Source organism: Musca domestica, unplaced genomic scaffold, assembly GCF_030504385.1.
Source record: "Musca domestica strain aabys unplaced genomic scaffold, Musca_domestica.polishedcontigs.V.1.1 26, whole genome shotgun sequence".
Classification (NCBI taxonomy): Eukaryota; Metazoa; Arthropoda; class Insecta; order Diptera; family Muscidae; genus Musca; species Musca domestica.
In genome coordinates, this window is record NW_026712283.1 from 1,187,721 (window position 1) to 1,206,351 (window position 18,631).

At 34.7% G+C, this 18,631-nt stretch overlaps 1 protein-coding gene across 1 annotated transcript in view; it reads left to right on the forward strand.

Moving 5' to 3' along the window:
* Positions 1-18,631, forward strand: part of LOC101899257 (uncharacterized) — a 348,103-nt gene that overhangs the window by 271,540 nt on the left and 57,932 nt on the right. The window contains exon 4 of the mRNA XM_059123944.1: positions 11,002-11,210. Within this exon, the coding sequence (XP_058979927.1) occupies positions 11,002-11,210 (209 nt within the window). The remainder of the gene's footprint in view (positions 1-11,001; positions 11,211-18,631) is intronic.

Consider the following 18,631-nt stretch of genomic DNA (forward strand, 5'->3'; position numbering starts at 1 on the left):
GTAAATCAAATCGGTTCAGCTATAGCTATAGCTCCCATATAAATGTTTCATCCGACTTGGAGTTTTAAGTAGTTTTCATTTTGTAATGTGCACCCAGAAGAATGATATTTGGAACCGGACATCAAATACTGCTCGAAAATACTTTTGGTTTCAGGTTTTTTGTGCACCAAATGGCTAAATTGAATTTTGGCAATTACGATTAATTTCATAAACAAGTTTCATTTCATAAACCAGTATCTCAAATTTGCTGTAAATTGGTCCAGATTTGGATATAGCCCCCATATATATCTTTTATCCTATTTGGTGTTTAAAATCTCACAAGCATTCCACAACAATGATCTTTGGTACCAGATATCAGATACAGCTCCGAAATAAGTGCATCAAATTCTGTCAAGATCGGTTCAGATTTGGATATAGCTTCCATATACAGCGTGAGATGAAAAAACTGTAAACAACTTCGGACAGCTATCATTTCTAAGCCACTCGTCCGACAGCTGTTAAAATTATTCCAGTGACAGCTCATTATATTGCTGACAAGCGTACGAAAGCATTTTGGCGAGAATTTTCCAAAAAAAAAAGTTATTCGTGATGGAATTCAAGCGTTATAGTGTGATTTCTTTATATTTGGCTGGAAAACCACAAGTGGCTATCGCATTTAAATGTGAATAAATCTTTTGTGTTTCGTACCATTGGTCGTTACTGTGGTACTGGTAGTGTTGCCCGACGTCAAGGAAATGGACGGAATAAAACAGCAACGTCAGCAGAAATGGTTTGAAAAGTAAAGAAGCGAATTGATCGAAAACCTCGTCGCAGTGGCAGAAAAAGGGCTCGTGAGCTGAACATATCGCAATATTCCATTTGACAAATATTGAAAAATGAGCTCGGGTAAAGGCATTCGAATTCCAAAAAGTGCAAGAACTTACACCGCAACAGAAAGAAAATAGACTCAAAAGAGCTAAAGAGTTGCTTCGCTTGGTTAAAGGTTGTAAACTGTCGAATTTGATTTCCTCCGATGAGAAAACATTCGTTGTCCGGTAATTTGTAAGCAAATAAAATGATCGTAATTGCCAAAGAGGTAAGCTGAAAATGTGCACTCTCGGTTGGCCACCAGAACTCAAGCGTCGATGGTTGCTCTCCGCTCGTATTAATCGACCATGGCAAAATATTCTGGAGGGTTATTAAAACAATGGGTATGCAAAAATTTTGGCCGCAGACATGAGTTCCTACAGGACTCAGCACCATCGCACTCAACACGCGCCAACCAAGAATGGTTACAAAATGAGGTTCATCGCTTTATTTCCAGCGCACAATGGCCACCAAAATCTCCGGATTCCAATCCGCTTGACTATTGTGTCTGGAGTATTTTGGAAAGCAAGGTTGGCACTAAAAATAATTTCGAGAAGCGTGTGACGGTTTCATTGGCCGTTTGAAAGCCATAATTCGTGCTACAGGTGACCAATTCGAAAAAATACTACAAAATACTTGCCAGGGTACACCAAATAATCCCAGACATTTTTAAATATGTTTTCTAGAAAATCTCCAATAATTGTGGAATTTTTTGTATAGACTTCCAAAAGTTTTGGATTTTTTTAGGAAAGGCGAATAAATTTGGATTTTTAAGCAAGTTAAAGAGCGGTCAGTTCCCTGGGCCGAACATTGAATACTCACTACAATTTTAAACGAATTTGGAAATTTTCAAAAAAAAATTAAATCCGTTAAAAATTCTGTTAAAATACTAAAAATACCGAATATGGTCGTTATATTGGTATACGATGTGGACCTATATAGGCGTTGTTTGTTATAAGCCATTACCATATTCAAATTCGAAAGTTGAAAAAAAAAAAAGTGAATAATGTACCTAAAATCATTACAAATATAAAGGGAGGTACCGTTATATCTGAGCCATAAGAAGACCTGGACCTGCATAGACAATATTCTGTCACAAGCTGTAGCATCCATTATGAACTTCAAATACCAAATGTGAAAAGATTCCGGTAAATAATATCGCTAAAATCATCAAAATATCGAATATAGGGTGGTACCGTTATATGGGGGTTATACGAAGATCTGAACCTGCATAGACAATTTTCTGTCACAGGCTGTAGCATCCATTACCAACTTCAAATACCAAATTTGAATAATACCGGTAAATAAATTGTGAAGTCATCAAAATTCCGGTGAATAATGCCGCTAAAATCATCAAAATACCGAATATTGGGAGGTACCGTTGTATGGGAGCTATATGAAAACGTGGACCTTCATGACCCATTTACAAACTTAACCTGCCTACTGGCAAAATAAACAAGTATGCAAACTTTTAGCCTTCTATCTCAATTCGTTCAAAAAATAGCGTGAATACAACAGACAGAGGGACGGAAATCGTTAATTCGACTTAGAATTTTAAGCTGATCAAGAATATAAGAATATATTGGGTCTGACATGAGTATTTCGAGAAGTTACAAACAAAATGACAATGTTATTATACCCTGCATAGTATGTTGGAGGGTATAAAAATATTTTCTGCATATAACCCTTTAAATTATTAATATAATTCTTCTATATTCCGAATTATTAGATACAAATAAGCGCTTAAAGAGTATGTATATTCATAAACATATATCAAACTACTACACACACAGACAATGTACATCTCCCATTACAGTGGAATTCTTAGATGAAGTCTTAGATTCATGGCAACTACCATAGTATTGAATTGTTTTCAATGGAAAGCTTATGAAAAGGCAATTGCAAAACACACAACTGCACTCACACACACACACTCACACATCGGCAAACTCTAACTCACTTAAATCACTGATAAGTTTTGCTTCCCCAAAAAGGATCTGGGACGACATTGAAGATAAAAGTAACAATAACTACAAAGCAATGACACAATCTCTCTGGCTCTCTCTCTTTATACACAACGACATTCAGCAACAATAACAACAGAAGACAACAATTTGATGCAGTAAACAGTGCAAGTGATGAAGACGTAGGGCAAGGGGAGGGGAGAGGAGAGGAGCAAGCAACAATGTGAGAGTATCTAGAGAAGTTTGTATCTGCAGTAACAATTGCAGCATCTCAACATCAGCTGACGGTTGCTCTTAATTTATGGATATTCTTATTGTTTGTGAACTAAGGAGTTCCCTAAGCAGACACACACATGCACTCACACACATACACATACACAAACCCTTGCTCACGTATTAAGTAACTCTTCGTTTTGCCTTCACATGTGTATTCTATTATTCTTATCGTTGTTGCTATTGCTGTTTGTGTTATTGTTGGTGTTATTTAATGTTAAGGATGTTGTCAATGATATAGCCGCTACTGATGTTACCATAAGGAGCAACAGCATCATCGTCATCATCATCATCGTTTCTTCTTCTTCTCCTCTATCTTCCTGCACATCGTTATTGTCACTACCCTTGGGACAAAGAAGCCATACTGCAGCAATGCTGACATTTGTTACTGAAACCAGGCTATAAATGAATATTGTAATAATGTTAATTCAACATTGAGTTGACGTCGTTATTATTATTGCTGTTGTTGTTGTTATTGTCATTACTTTGTATTGAAATATATGAATTCCCATATTGTAAGACATTGAATGGTAAGGGAAACAGAAAATAAACAGGAAACCCGGAGACACATGACGGTCAGTAAATTCCTTAAAGATAAAAATGGCATACAGAGACAATTACTAGAATGTAGAACAATGAATGTGTGCGTCATTGCGTGTGTGTGTGCGTGCGGATAATGGGAAAATAAAGTTTTAAAATTTATTTCATTGTGTTTTGTTATTGTTTAGAGGAATGGTAGTCGTATACAACTAAAAGGAGGTTTAAAGAGGTGCAAATGATTTCGATAAATATTTGTTTAAAAATTATTTGTAAGCCACAGTTAGAGATTAATCCAAGATTGCTGAGCTATTTTAGAAGAAAACCAATTATACCCTACAACACTATGGGTTGTGGGTATTATAAGTTTGATTGGGCCAAAAATTACGTAACACCTCGAAATATTGGTTTCCCACATAGGAAAGTATATATGGATCGTCCTATCTCGCCGAGCTAAGTCGATCTAGCTATGTATATCCGTCCGTCCGTCTGTCCATGTTAATTTGTAATCACTCTACAAGTCGCAACTATGGCCCGATCTTCACGAAATTTAGAATGGAGGTGATGGAGACGATCGCATAATATTTAGGGGTTAAAATGGACCAAAAACTAAAAAATTTCATGATTTTAGACCAATCGAAGCGGAAGTTAGCATGAGGCTAGAGCCTAGGGCTGGACAGAAGCCTTACAATTTTGATGGTCATCGGGTAATATTTAGTGGGTGAAATAGACCATAACATTTGTGTTAAATAAAATTCCAATTTTCCATTAAAGCGCGAATATTTTTAATACTGGCGAAAACACAAATAGAGGAACAGCTCAATTCTGACCGTTACGTAGATCCAAATAGTAAATATATCGGATATATATAGCGAAATATGTACAATGCGTATATACAAAGAAAGGGAATGTTAGCTAGAATGCTTTTGTCTCAAGAATGGCTGGACCGATTTTGACAAATTTTGTTAATTCAGAATGCCCCTCTTGGCATAACAGTATGAAATCAAAAAAATCGCATAAAAAGATGCCAATAATGATGTTAATATAAATTTTGTAGTATTTTGTGATATATTTATATTTTTTAATATTTAATAATATTGAAAAAAATCCGAAATCTATCAACAAGATTTCGAATTTTTTTCGACTTTCCGGTCCTCTTTTTTAATTTAAAAATATTTTTTTAATATCAATATGATTGAATAATTAACATATTAAAACTGCTGTAGCCAATTATTTCAAATTCGATGGTTTTATTGGAATTGGTTGGTGATTTAAAAATTAAATTACCCCTATTGAACCTGTATTGCGGTATTTCGAGCACTTAATTAATACTTTCAACTGCAAAATAGCATTTTGGGGTCCCAGGAGAAAAATCTATGTTCTACAAAAAATCAGTATTGGTTCGCTTAGCTTAGCTTCAAACCACACACATAACACTACTAAGTAAATCCCCAATAAGGGGTCCTTATTTAAAGTACGCAATTTCGAAATATGTTATAGTCGCGTTTCAGGTTCTAATATTATTGTTTTAATTTTTAAAATCTAATAAACATTTAATCTTTCAATATTGTTCCTCTATTTGATGGGCTACTATCAAATAAAGGACCTTTCCAACGAAAAGATTTAACCTTCTACACCCTACTCCACACTAGGATATAGGATATTATGACTTGCTTGAGGTCGACACTTTGGTATTTTTAGTGCCAACGTTACTTTCCAAAATACTCAGAGAATAGTCCAAAGAATTATTATCCAGAGATTTTGGTGGTCATTGTGCGCTGGAAATGAAGTGCATTTTGTAACCATTCTTGATGGGCGCGTGCTGAGTGCGATGGTGCTGAGTCCTGTTGGAATGTCCAAGGTCTGGCGCCAAAATGTTTGCATGTCCATACACCCTCCACAATATTTTCGCGATAAAATTCGCATTTATTCTAATGCCACGGTCGATTACTACGTGGGGAGAGCGACCATCTGCTGTTATGGCGGCCCACACCATCACCATCGTCGGCCCTTGAGTTCTGGTCTGTCAAACCGAAGGTTCAAATTTTCATCTGACCTCTTTGGCAAGTAAACACGACCATTTTGTTTGTTTACAGACTGCTGTACAACGAATGTTTTTTCATCGGAGGAAACAAAATTCGGCAGTTCACCACTTTCGGCCAAGCGAAGCAACTCTTTAGCTCTTTTGAGTCTATTTTCTTTCTATTACGGTGTAAGTACTTGCACTTTTTGAAATTTCAATGGCTTTACCCCGAGCTAATTTTTAAATATTTTCCGAATGGAATATTGCGATATGTTCAGCTCACGAGCCATTTTTCGGCGACTGCGACGCGAGCCGAACCATTTCTGCTGATGTTGCTGTTTTCTTCCGTCCACTTCCTTGACGTCGGGCTACCAGTATCACGGTAACGAGCGATGGTACGAGACACACAAGATCTATTCACATTTAAATGCTGGAGTGCTCTAACGATAGCCACTTGTGGTTTTCCAGCCAAATATAAATAAATCACACTATCACGCTTGAATTCCATCACGAATAACTTTTTTTTTTTGGAAAATTTTCACAAAAATGCTTCTGTACGCTTGTAAACAATATAATGAGCTTTGAGTGGAATAATTTTAACAGCTCTCGGACTAGGGGCTTAGAAATGACAGCAGTCTGAAAGTGGTTGCAATTTGTTCACCCTGTATAGTATTGTTTCACAATTATAGTACACATTTCCGAAATCACCTTCATAAACACGAACAGTAAGGTCGCCATTTCCAAATTTCAGATTTCAAGCAGTTGTCTGGGCGTTGATTCTCGGTCAGTCAGTCACTTACTCTTTTATTGATATAGCTATAGTAGTAAAAAATAATTCGATTCGATAAAGATTTTCTTAAAGCTCTTAAATTACGATTACCATATATCCCACCACACTCAAACTTCGTAGTGCAGCCTTTATTTTAGAAATATTTTCACAGATAAAATAACAATTTGAATATCAACTTCTTGGAATAAATTTTTCAGTTTTTGTTGTTATTCATAGTTTATTTCAGTTTGAGTTGTTGTTGCTGTTGTCGACTATGCCATTGCCTGTCAAACATTGTCTCTATTGTACTTATCCCATTTCTTAGCAATGCTGATAATGTTAATATCCTTTGGAATCTAAACAGCATCGACAACAGATGCTGCTGCTGCTGTTTCAGCTGCTATGGCGTTTGTCGCATTGTTTAGATGCATGCAAAACGGAACGCAGTCATTATTCTTTTAGTTATATGCATTTTCTTACGTTCTATACTTTTCCCAGAATCTTTAGGAATACACCGCACCAGAAGCCAGGGATCTACTCTTGAAATGGGTGCAGAGATAGAGGGAGAGAAAAAAGGTGTATACCATACCAACTACAAAATGGATATTTCCTAAACATGGCAAATGGAGCATGGCTGGTTTCCGGAGGGTGTACTAAACGAATAGAGTGTTCTCTAGGTGTGAGTGTGTATGTTGGATGCTATTGGTGTTGGCAAGGAGTCATTGCAAATGGGGAATTTTTGCATCAATTTCTTTTGTTTTTTTGCTGTTGTTGGTTTTTTTTCCTATCATTGTTTTCCTTCTACACTTTCTCGTTGTTTTGTTTTGCACGTCAACATCATTTGTCTTCAAAGGGGAAATTATGTTACCATAAAATAATGGTTTAAATGTTGCTCTTCATGATGGTGTTTTCTGTAGTTTAGAGCAGTTGCTTTTTTATATTTCTTATTTTGTGTTGGCACAGTGGATATAAATTGAAACTTCTACAATGTATAGGGATTCCAAGGAACACCAAACCGAAAATTTTCAAAAAAAATAAATGATTAAAATAAAAAATAAAACTCTCAGTTGATTTTGCCGATAGATGTATACCCTCAGCCAATGTTCGATGATTTTAATATATTTTGTCTTCCCTTTTTATTATTTAAATTCTTGACCCTCTATGGAGCAGGTTCCGGAGGAATCGGCCAAATATGACCATTTCCTATCGGACCTAAATATATATTATATACATTGGCAACGTGCCATGTTTGGACTATATCGACTACTTCCTTTATATGATATATATGATAATTTAAAAAAAATTAAAATGTGCGTTAGGTACCACATATAGTCGACCGAAGTATTACATTTTTATTCCCTCCACCATAGTATGGAGGGTATATTAAGTTTGTCATTTCGTTGTAACACCTCGAATAATACATTTTAGACCCCACAAAGTATATATTATCTTGATCAACATAAAATCTATGTCGATTTAACCATGTCCGATCGTATGTCCATCAGTGGAAATCACTCTAGCATCCGAACGAAATGAAGTAGCTTGATAAAATTTTACTCAAATGCATATTATGTCTGCGGGACTTTTGATATTGACAATGGGCCATGTAGGTTCGCATTTCGGTATAGCCCCTGTAAAAATACTTTGTGGCTGTGATTAGGTTAAGTTAGATTAGAATTTGTAGCACATAAGGAACATATTTTTTAAATAAAATGAGAATTGAAATAAAATCCGAACGAAGCGGTCGTGTTTCTTTTCTCACTAAATATTGCTCCAGTCGAGCCGAATAAAGACTAGAGTTGACAATCGAAGAGGGAAATTGGACTCTATTCTACTTTACACCCCCATATAGTAGTACTTCCCCCTATTCGGTATTTTGGTGATTTAAGCGACATCTTTGACCGGAAATGTTTGGTATTTGAAGTTCGTAATGGATTCTTCAGCTTATGTCAGAAAATTGTGAGTGCAGGTCCACGCTTTCGTATATAACGGCACCTCCATATATTCGTTTTTTTATGTTTTTATCGACATTATTTCCAATTTTATATTTGCAGTTCGTAATAGATACTACTGCCTATGACAGAAATTTTTCTGTGTAGTCGAGGTTTTGATATAGCCCCCATATAATGGCACCACCCTATATTAGGTATTTTTATGATTATAGCTACATTGTTCACCGATTTTTTTAAGATTCGCATTTGAATATTGTAATGGCTTATGACAAAAGTTGGCTATGCAGGTTCAAGTCGTCGTATAGGCACTAATATAATGGCTACATTTGGTATTTTTAAGATTTAAATACAATTTTTGGCGGATTTTATTTTTTTGAAAATTGTCAAATTCGCTCCAAATGGTGGAGGATATTCAAAGTTCGACACGGCCGAATTTACAGCTTTTTTATTTGTTAATAGAGATAAAAATATTGGAAGGGGCAAAATTATAAAAAATCTAACATTCATATCCAATTTTATGCGAAACCATAAATTCCATATCCATCTCAGGTTTCTGGTTGAGAGAAATATTTAGATATAGCAAAGTTGTAACGAATCGCGGGCTTGCTTCGCAAGTTATGACAGGTTAAATATTGAAATTTTTGACCCTATGTGGGTGAGGTACCAGAAATATTTGCATGTGTGAAATTTGGAGAGATTTGGATGCTTGTTTTTCAAAATCTTGAACCATATGTGTGGTAAGTACCAGAAAAAATGATCCGATCCCGCGAATCTTTATAAATGATCTTGTATAATGAAAATATTGAGATGTGCCAAATCCGAACGGAATCGGATGTTTATTTCGCTTTTTATGACCTACATGGATATTGAAAATTTTGACCCTATGTGGGGGAGGAGAAGAAGAAATGATCCGATCTCTCCCATCTTTATGACGTATGTTGTGTTGATGAAAATATTCAGATGTGCCAAGTCCGAATGGAATTGCATTCGTATTTTCTGATATTCAAAGTTTTGAAACTTTGTGGGTGAGATACCACATGGAGTAGACCGATATGTGCCATCTTCACAGAAGATCTTGTGTTAGTGGAAATAATTAGAGATGTGAAATATGAACAGAATCGGATGCTTATTTCGGATTTTATAATTATTTTTTGTTATTTAAAAGGTGGGAGAGGTACCAGAAGAAATGGTTTGATCTCTACCATCTTTATAACAGATATTATGTTGATTGACATATTGAGATGTGCCAAGTCTGAATGGAATTGGGTGTTTATTTCGCGTTTTTTTTAGCTTCATGGAGATTGGAAGTTTTGACCACTTGAGAGGGAGGTACCGGAAGCAGTAGACCGATATAATTCATCTTCAAACTTCAAAAGTTTGGACCAAAGCGTATACTCCCTTCGAGAGTTATCGTGTGCACCAGCCAGACAGACGGACATCGCTAGAACGACTCCAAATATCCTGAAACGGATTTGGTCCAAAGAGACAGACCCTAAGTCTCTTTACCGTAATTTCGATGAGACCTGTTTTGGCAGTATATGTTATATTCCCTCTCTAGATATATGGCTGAGGGTATAAAAACGGCCCCCTTCTTTAAAAAAAGGAAAAAAAAACAGTAATACCCATATAGCGGTACAACCATATATTCGGAATTCCAAAGACTCTGCAAAATTTTTTTAAACGGAGTTGTCCGAAATTTTCTATTTGGAGTTTCTAATAGTTGTATAACTGCTTTACAAAAAATGGGACCTATATCAATCCTCATTTTGACTTTATATATCTTGATGGAGGGTATTAAAAGCTCGACCCGGCCGAATTAATTACTTGTTGACTCTGCTTTTATGAGTTACAGAGTTTTTCTAGTTATTTTTTATTTTATTTATGTTTTATGTAATTGTTTTGTTGCACAGTGTAAATGAATATTATTCTTTTTTTCACCACTGTACCAGTTTCACCATCAACATAATTTGTTTAGTCTTGCGAAAGCAAGAGCAGAATAAGAACATATATACCGAAAACTGCTCAGCTGCATTTCAATATTGCAAAACATTTGCTGCTCCCGTTGGCTGCTCCTTCCTATAAGTTGATATTTCCAGTGCGGTTGCTGTGAGTGTTTGCTAGTCTAATTTAAGTGAAAACCAATTTGTAAAATGCATAAACATCTAACATTAATATTAAATTGCAGTTGTATTTGTTGTTGGCATTATTCTACAGCATAAACTAAGAACTAATATATTTTCTAGAAATTCAAGGGGGTGACCATATTCCCCGAGTTTCCATGATCATTTATCATGGCCAGTGTGGTTAATGTTCTTGTAGAAAATTAAAAATTATTTCAAAGAATTTCCAAGTAGCCCCTTCCCCCTGAAATTCCCCTTAACACGTCCGTGCTTTTATAATACCTTCACAACATTTGTTTTCCCATGACAACAATGATGCTTATCATTAGTAAACATTTTTGCTCCAATTTTTTTTTATATGCATACAGCCTTAGGGGAATTAGTTTTGCAAAATGCAATAACAAAAAAATCAATCATAAAATTTTTAACAAATTAAAAAAGTACTAAAATTCAAATATATTTAATGCATTAATCTTTTTACTCACTTTTTTCTATCCATTTTTTCCTTTCTTTGCAGACATCACAAGTTCCCTGACAATGACTGAAGTGAAAATTCCCAATCACATAATGCGCTTCAAAAGTGCCATTTTAGGTTGCCGCTACAGTCTCGATGGTGAATCGTTGTATTCGGTGAAATGGTACAAGGATGGCCATGAATTCTATCGCTATGTGCCACGTAACAAACCACCTGGGCAAGCATTTCCACTGCCGGGAATTAATGTTGATGTAAGTATTTTCTGAAAAGCATAAAAATAGTGTGTTTAGTTTGTTATTGGAACCAGTGGCATATATATTTTAAATTAGAGCAACGCAAAGATTGGAAAGGATTAAGTAATTATAGAAAAATGGTGAATACCCTCCACCATTTGGAAGAATTTAGAAAATTTAAAAAAAATAAAATCTTTAAAAAATTCTGTAAAAAAAAAACGGAATTTAACATTTATATTGGGGTCTATACGACGTGGACCTACATAGACATTGTTTGTCATAAGTCATATTCAAATTCGAAACTTGAAATAAACGGTGAATAATGTAACTAAAATCATCAAAATATCGTATATAGGGAGGTACCGTTATATCGGAGCTGTGCGAAGACCTGGACCAGCATAGACAATATTCTGTCATAGGCTGTAGCATCCATTATGAACTTCAAATACAACTTCTCAAACAATTTCGGTGGGTATTGTATCTAAACTCGTCAAAGTAACGAATATAGGGAGGTACCGTTATATGGAGACTGTACGAAGACGTGGACCTGCACAGACAATTTTCTTCATAGACTTTAGTATCTATTACGAACTTCAAATACCAAATTTTTAACAATTCCGGTTAATAATGTCGGTAAAATCAGCAAAATACCGAATAGAGGTAGGTACCGTTATATGGGGGCTATACGAAGACGTGAACCTGCACAGACAATTTTGTGTCCAAGGCTGTAGTATCCATTTCGAAGTTCAAATACCTAATTTGAAACAATTCCGGTGAATAATATCGCTAAAATTATTAAAATACCGAATATCGGGAGGTACTGATATATGGGGCCTATACGAAGACCTGGACCTGCATAGACAATTTTTTGTCACAGGCTGTAGTTCCCATTACGAAATCTAAATACCAAATTTGAAACAATTCCGGTGAATAATGTCGCTAGAATCATGAAAATACTGAATATAGGGAGGTACCGTTATATGGAGGCTGTATGAAAACGAGAACCTGCACAGGCAATTTTCTGTTAAAGGCTGTAGTATCCATTACGAACTTCAAATACCTAATTTGAAACAATTCCGGTGATTAATGTCGCTAAAATCATCAAAATACTGAATATTGGGAGGTACTATTATGTGGCGGATATACGAAGACGTAGACCTTCACAGACAGTTTTCGGTCATAAGCTGTCGCATCCAGTGCATACTTCAAATATCAAATCTGAAACAATTCCGGCGAATAGTGTCGCTAAAATCATTATAATACCGAATATCGGGAGGTTCCGTTATATGGGGCTATACGAAGACGGGGACCTGCAGTGACAATTTTCTGTATTAATCAGTGGTATCCATTACCAACTTCATATACCAAATTTGAAACATTTCCGGTGAATAATGTCGCTTAAATCACCAAAATACCGAAAATGGGGAGGTACCATTAAATGGGGACTGTACCAAAACGTGGACCCACATGGCACATTTTAATACCAAAAGCCATAATATACATTTGAGTAAAATTTTGTCAATCTAATTTTTTTCGTTCGGAAGCTAGAGTGATTTCCACAGAGGGACAGAAGGACGGACATCGCTAAGTCGACATAGAATTATTATGAGTATTTCAAGGAGTTACAAATATATTCTCCATAGAATGGTGGAGGGTATAAAAAATATGTGACAATTTTATTTGATCAAATAATGCCGAGTATGAATGCCGGTACGTATGAGTTATATTTTTATATAAAATCACATAGTTATTGCTCATACGACTAAGTGTTCAAGAGACTCACTCAAAATTACGAACTATGAATAACATAAATAATTTTATTATTTAGTTATGATTTTTTATCGAAATAAAGTAGAAATTTACAGAGCATCATTTGCTCTTCCCTTAATTCCATAATTTTTTTAGTCAATTTTGCTTTTGAAATATTTTACCAACAAATATTTTGCCTAAATAACTTTTTTCGAATACTAGAATAGTTATTTCAACAAACCAAATATATTAGGCCTCCCCTCCACGTAGCTGTATAGGTTTTTTTTTTTTTTTTTGATAAATAGACTCAAATGTCATTAACATTTAACCATTTTTTCCGTCGATATTCAGTTTACATCATTTTTGCCTATGTGTTGAGTTTAATTTTAAACCATGATACGGCGCAAATGTTTTGTTGACCCTTTTTGCGGAATAATTTGTCAAATACGTCAATACAACGGTTTTCAACAAACGAAAAATCCATTAATAACATACTTGAGAGTAAATAGCTGGAAAACGATTTTGAAAAATGTATATTTTGTAAACTTTTTATACCCTGCAATACTATGTGTTGGCGGTATTATAAGTTTGATTAGGCCAAAAGTTATGTAACACCTCGAAATATTGGTTTTCCACCTAGAAAAGTGTATATGGATCTTTCTATCTCGCCGAGCTGAGTCGATTTAGCTATGTATGTCAGTCCGTCCGTCTGTCCGATTTCCATGTTAATTTGTAATCACTCTACAGGTCGCAATTATAGGCCGATCCTCATTGTGGTGGGTTTATGGTCAAAATAGAAGTCTATTGTTTTTGGAGGTGATTTATGGGTTGACATGGAGCAAAGACAGGAAATTTCTCTGATTTTGTCACACAATTCCAGGCCACAATTTTGAATGGGTTTAAAGAATTTTGGCGGTCATCGGACAAAATTTAGCGGGTAAAATAAACCATAAATTTTATGTCGAAAAATACGAAAATTACCCTAAACCGTGAATATTTTTAATCCAAGCTCAAATACATTAAAATGTCGCTTCCTACCTCAAAAATCACTCTGATAGCGAAGATATTGGATATATAGCAAAATAGGTACAAAATATATGTAAAAACAGATTTCAGTTATTCTGCAATATGCAATAAAAAAGTGAATATTTTTTGTTACATTTTTGTCATATTTTTCATCGCGTGCGATTTATTCTATATGACTTACAATATGAATTGTTCATTTTCTAAAATCTTTTTATACACCGCAACACAACGTGTTCAGTGTATTAATTACCGGTCGCAAGTGTTGTCTGACCCTCACAAAATTTTGCATTGGGGTCAGAATTAAAGCCTGTTGTTTTTGGAGATGTTTTCATTATTTTTGGAGATGACCTGTTGAGCGACTGTAAAATTTTCCTGATTTTACAGCCGCTCTAAAGCTCACAAATTGAAAACCAATCGACACGGAATATTGCATGAGTAGAAAGTGAAGGACAGGAAAGAAGTCCGACATTTGGAACTACCATGGGAATATATTTAGCGGTTCAAATGAACAACAATTTTCTGGACTGATATTGGTTATTTGGTGCACCATTAACAAGAAATCGATTGAGGATATATATGGGAGCTATTTCCAAATGTGAACCGATCTTGATAAAATTTGATATAAAATATGATATCTGGTACCAAAGATCATTGTTGTGAAATGCATATTACGCAAAATTTTAAGTGCTGGTTTACAGGATGAATTCAGTCGTAATTTCCAAAATTATGTCCATTTCGGCTGATATAAGCCAGTCGGTGCACAATAAACCTGATATCGAATAAAGATAAAAAACTGAACCGATATAGATAAAATTTGACAGACGTATTTTCGAGCAGTATCTGATGTCCAGCACCAAATATAATTATTCTGGAGTGCATATTACGCACGTGAGAGACTTAAACCCCAAACCGGATGAAACATATATATGGGATCTATAACTATATCTGAATCGATTTGCTTGCTTCGAGACTGAATTCGGTTGGATGTACCAAAATACAGGTCATTTGGACTTATATTAGCCATTTGGTGCACAAATAACCCGAAAACGGTTTAAGATATATGGGAGCTATATCTAAATCTGAAACGATTATCACCAATTTTTCTCCTCCTTGGACCAAACAAATGTTGTTTGGAAAATTTCATCTCAATCGGATAATAACTGCGACCTGATAGTTTTTCACAAGAATACATGGACGGACGGACGGACCGACTGACTGATATACATAAATCGACACAGAAAGTGATTCTATTAATATCCTCAAAAGTTACTATGGGTCTATCTCTCTTCCTTCTCCATATTACAAAAAAATGCACAAAGACATAATACCATTACCACTATGTGGTGTAGGGTTTAAAAATTAAATCCAACAAACACAACTCAAACATCATTTTAGATTTGTATATATACACCACTCGTATATTTCATCCGGTTTCTCCCAGAAACAATAATATTCACCTAGTATCAGTGAGGGTTGGGTTTTGTACAGACCAAAAGTTCTTTTGTGAAATTAAATTGAAATGGATACAGATATAGAAAAAACTCCCATGTGCTATATATTTCAGACGATTTGTAATTTAAGACCTTCAAAGCTGAACATTTCTGCTGATGTTCGTTACAAGACAAGGTTCAATATAACTTTACCAAAGTTCAGTTAAAATTTGGTTTAAATCGGTTCAGTTGTAGATATTGTTCCCATTTATATATCCCATTTGATTTCAGATTTTAATTACGAGGTTTAATATGTTACCAATAACTTCCACTGACAATTTATTTTCATATCTTGTTTAAATTAAGTACTGCTCCAACATATGTATTTGATAGGGTATCATGTAATCGAATTTATATGACTTTTGTCGTTTACTTACTGCCTGTGTGCACACTTCACAAAATCGAGGCATTCTTCTGGCATTTAATCTATTGTAGCAGAAAAACTTTTAAACTAGTTTTTTTTTTTTTTTCTTTCAAATTAAACAAATTCATTGAAGCAACAAATGTTCTCATAGTTAAAATTTTCGTCCTTGAAAATAAAATTCGCATTTTCATTTATTTTATTTGTCGATCTCCCCCCCTTTCGGAACATATGACATACTTTTGATAAATTACTCTCTAGAGATCCATTACCTCAAAACTGACAGTCCAAATAAATTACAGCAATATTTAATTAGGTATGATTAACCTTGAGAAAAGAATAATAATTAACATTGTAAGTAACCTACTTATATCCCAACAGTCAACAACAAATAAATTTATTGTAATTAAATTTATCATTTCAATACCATTAAAGACAATACGAGTTTATTGGTTGACGAAGCTTTAAATAGTTTAGTATCGAAATGAACGGATTTGGGTTTATTCATATTAAAGGTTTATCTTTCAATTAAAATCTGTAAAACCGCAACATTTGTTTTTAATAACCAAAACCACATACAGTAATGCTGTCTAATGCATAAACGCACACACACACAAATGCACACATTTACACATACACACTTTGACACACACACACATATGGTCACATCAAATGAATGAAAAGATTAAAACCTATCAATCTGTAATTAAAATATTTTTCAATGCATTAGAACATAGAAAACCGTACAACAACAACAGCAGCATCAGCAACAACAAAAAATACTTTAATAATAATAATCATTTTCCGGACAAACGCAAAAACATGGATAAAAACCACAAAAATGCTCTGATTTAACTGGAAAATGTTTAAACCAGAAATTTTAGTTTAATGCCAGCCTAACTGAACAAACCAAACCAAAATACGGAACTTAACAAAAATTATTTTAACCACAAATACTAGAGGATTAACAAAAGCTCAACGAGAACAAACAGACAAACAAAAAACACACACAACGACAACCCGACAACAACAACAGCAACAACAACAGTAGTAGTAAGTTTGGTTTAACAACCACTTGAAGTTTTCATTTCATCGTGGCCTGTTGCAGTTGTGTATGTGTGGTGTGCTTTGGTGTTTTTGTGGTACACTACATCGATACCATCGATACACACTTTTTGTTATGGGCTTACATGGAAATATTTAAATATAACTCGGGAAGGCTAAATTTTTTTTAGGAGGACAGATCTTGAAAATTTATTCCATATTTACTTTGATAAATATTATAAGATAACCTGTAAGGGAAACGTCTTTATATAAAGGTAGAATCTCGATATTTGGAAGATACCTTGGTTTGTGGATAAGCCACATAAAGGATATAAAATTCAAAAATTTGGAATTTTGGTCTAAAACGTTAAAATCCATTACTACAAGACATCAAAAAGTGAGTTTTTATTCGGAGTTCGTACTAAAAAGGTACCATAATGGTGTATTTGGCACTAAATTATGCTCTTTTTTATACCCTTCACCATAGTATGGAGGGTATATTAAGTCTGTCATACCGTTTGTAACACCTCGAAATACACATTTTAGACCCCACAAAGTATAAATATTCTTGCTCAGCATAATTTCAATTCTATGTCGATTTAGCGATGTCCGTCCGTCTGTCCGTCTGTGGAAATCACTCTAGCTTCCGAACAAAATGAAGGAAATGATAAAATTTTACTCAAATGTATGTTATGTCTGCAGGACTTTTGGTATTGCAAATGGGCTATGTAGGTCCACGTTTTGGTATAGCCCCCATATAACGGTACTTTCCGATATTCGGTATTTTAGCAAATTATTTCACTGGAATTGTTTCAAACTTGGCATTTGAAGTTCGTAATGGATACTATAGCCTAAGACAGAAAATTTTCTGTGCAGGTCCACGTCTTCGTAGAGCCCCCATATAACGGTACCTCCCGATATAATGTATTTTAATGATTTTAGCGACATTTTTCACCGGAATTGTTTCAAACTTGGCATTTGAAGTTCGTAATGGATACTATAGCCTAAGACAGAAAATTTTCTGTACAGGTCCACGTATTCGTATAGCCACCATATAACGATATTCACTCTTTTTATGATTTTATCTACATTATTACCGATTTTTTTAAGTTTCGCATTTGAATATTGTAATGGCTTATGACAAGTGATATCTATGTAGGTCCGTCGTATAGACCTTAATATGATAGCTACATTCGGTATTTTTAAGATTTTAACAGAATTTTTAACATATTTAATTGTTATTGAGAATTGCCAAATACGTTCCAAATGGTGGAGGGTATTGAAAGTTCGGCCCGGCTGAACTTACAGCTTTTTTACATGTTAAATGTTAACATTTTCCCGAAGGACATTATTTTTGTGAGGCAGCATATAAGTGGTAGTTTCTAGAAAGTATCACTGTTTACGTTTAGAGCTAGTACTCTTAAAATCTGTCCCGGAACGGGAAGAATGAAAAAGTTTTTATTACGATAACCGATTCTCCCTTTAAAATATCGAAAAAAATTGCAGAACTAGTATATTCTTGCAAGTATTGGAACAGAACATTAAACACTCTTATAAGATCGGTAAAATTAAGAAACTTGATATTTTTACAGAGAGTAACCCTTGAGTTAAGGTGGGATTTTTGGAAAATTGTATTGTAGGGTATATATGCGGGGAGGTGCCGGAAGGAGTGGGCAGATAAATTTCAAATTCACATCAGAACTCTGTTTGTACCAAGTTTAATATACCAAGTTTGCAAAGAATGCCTGATTTATTTCGGAAATTATGTT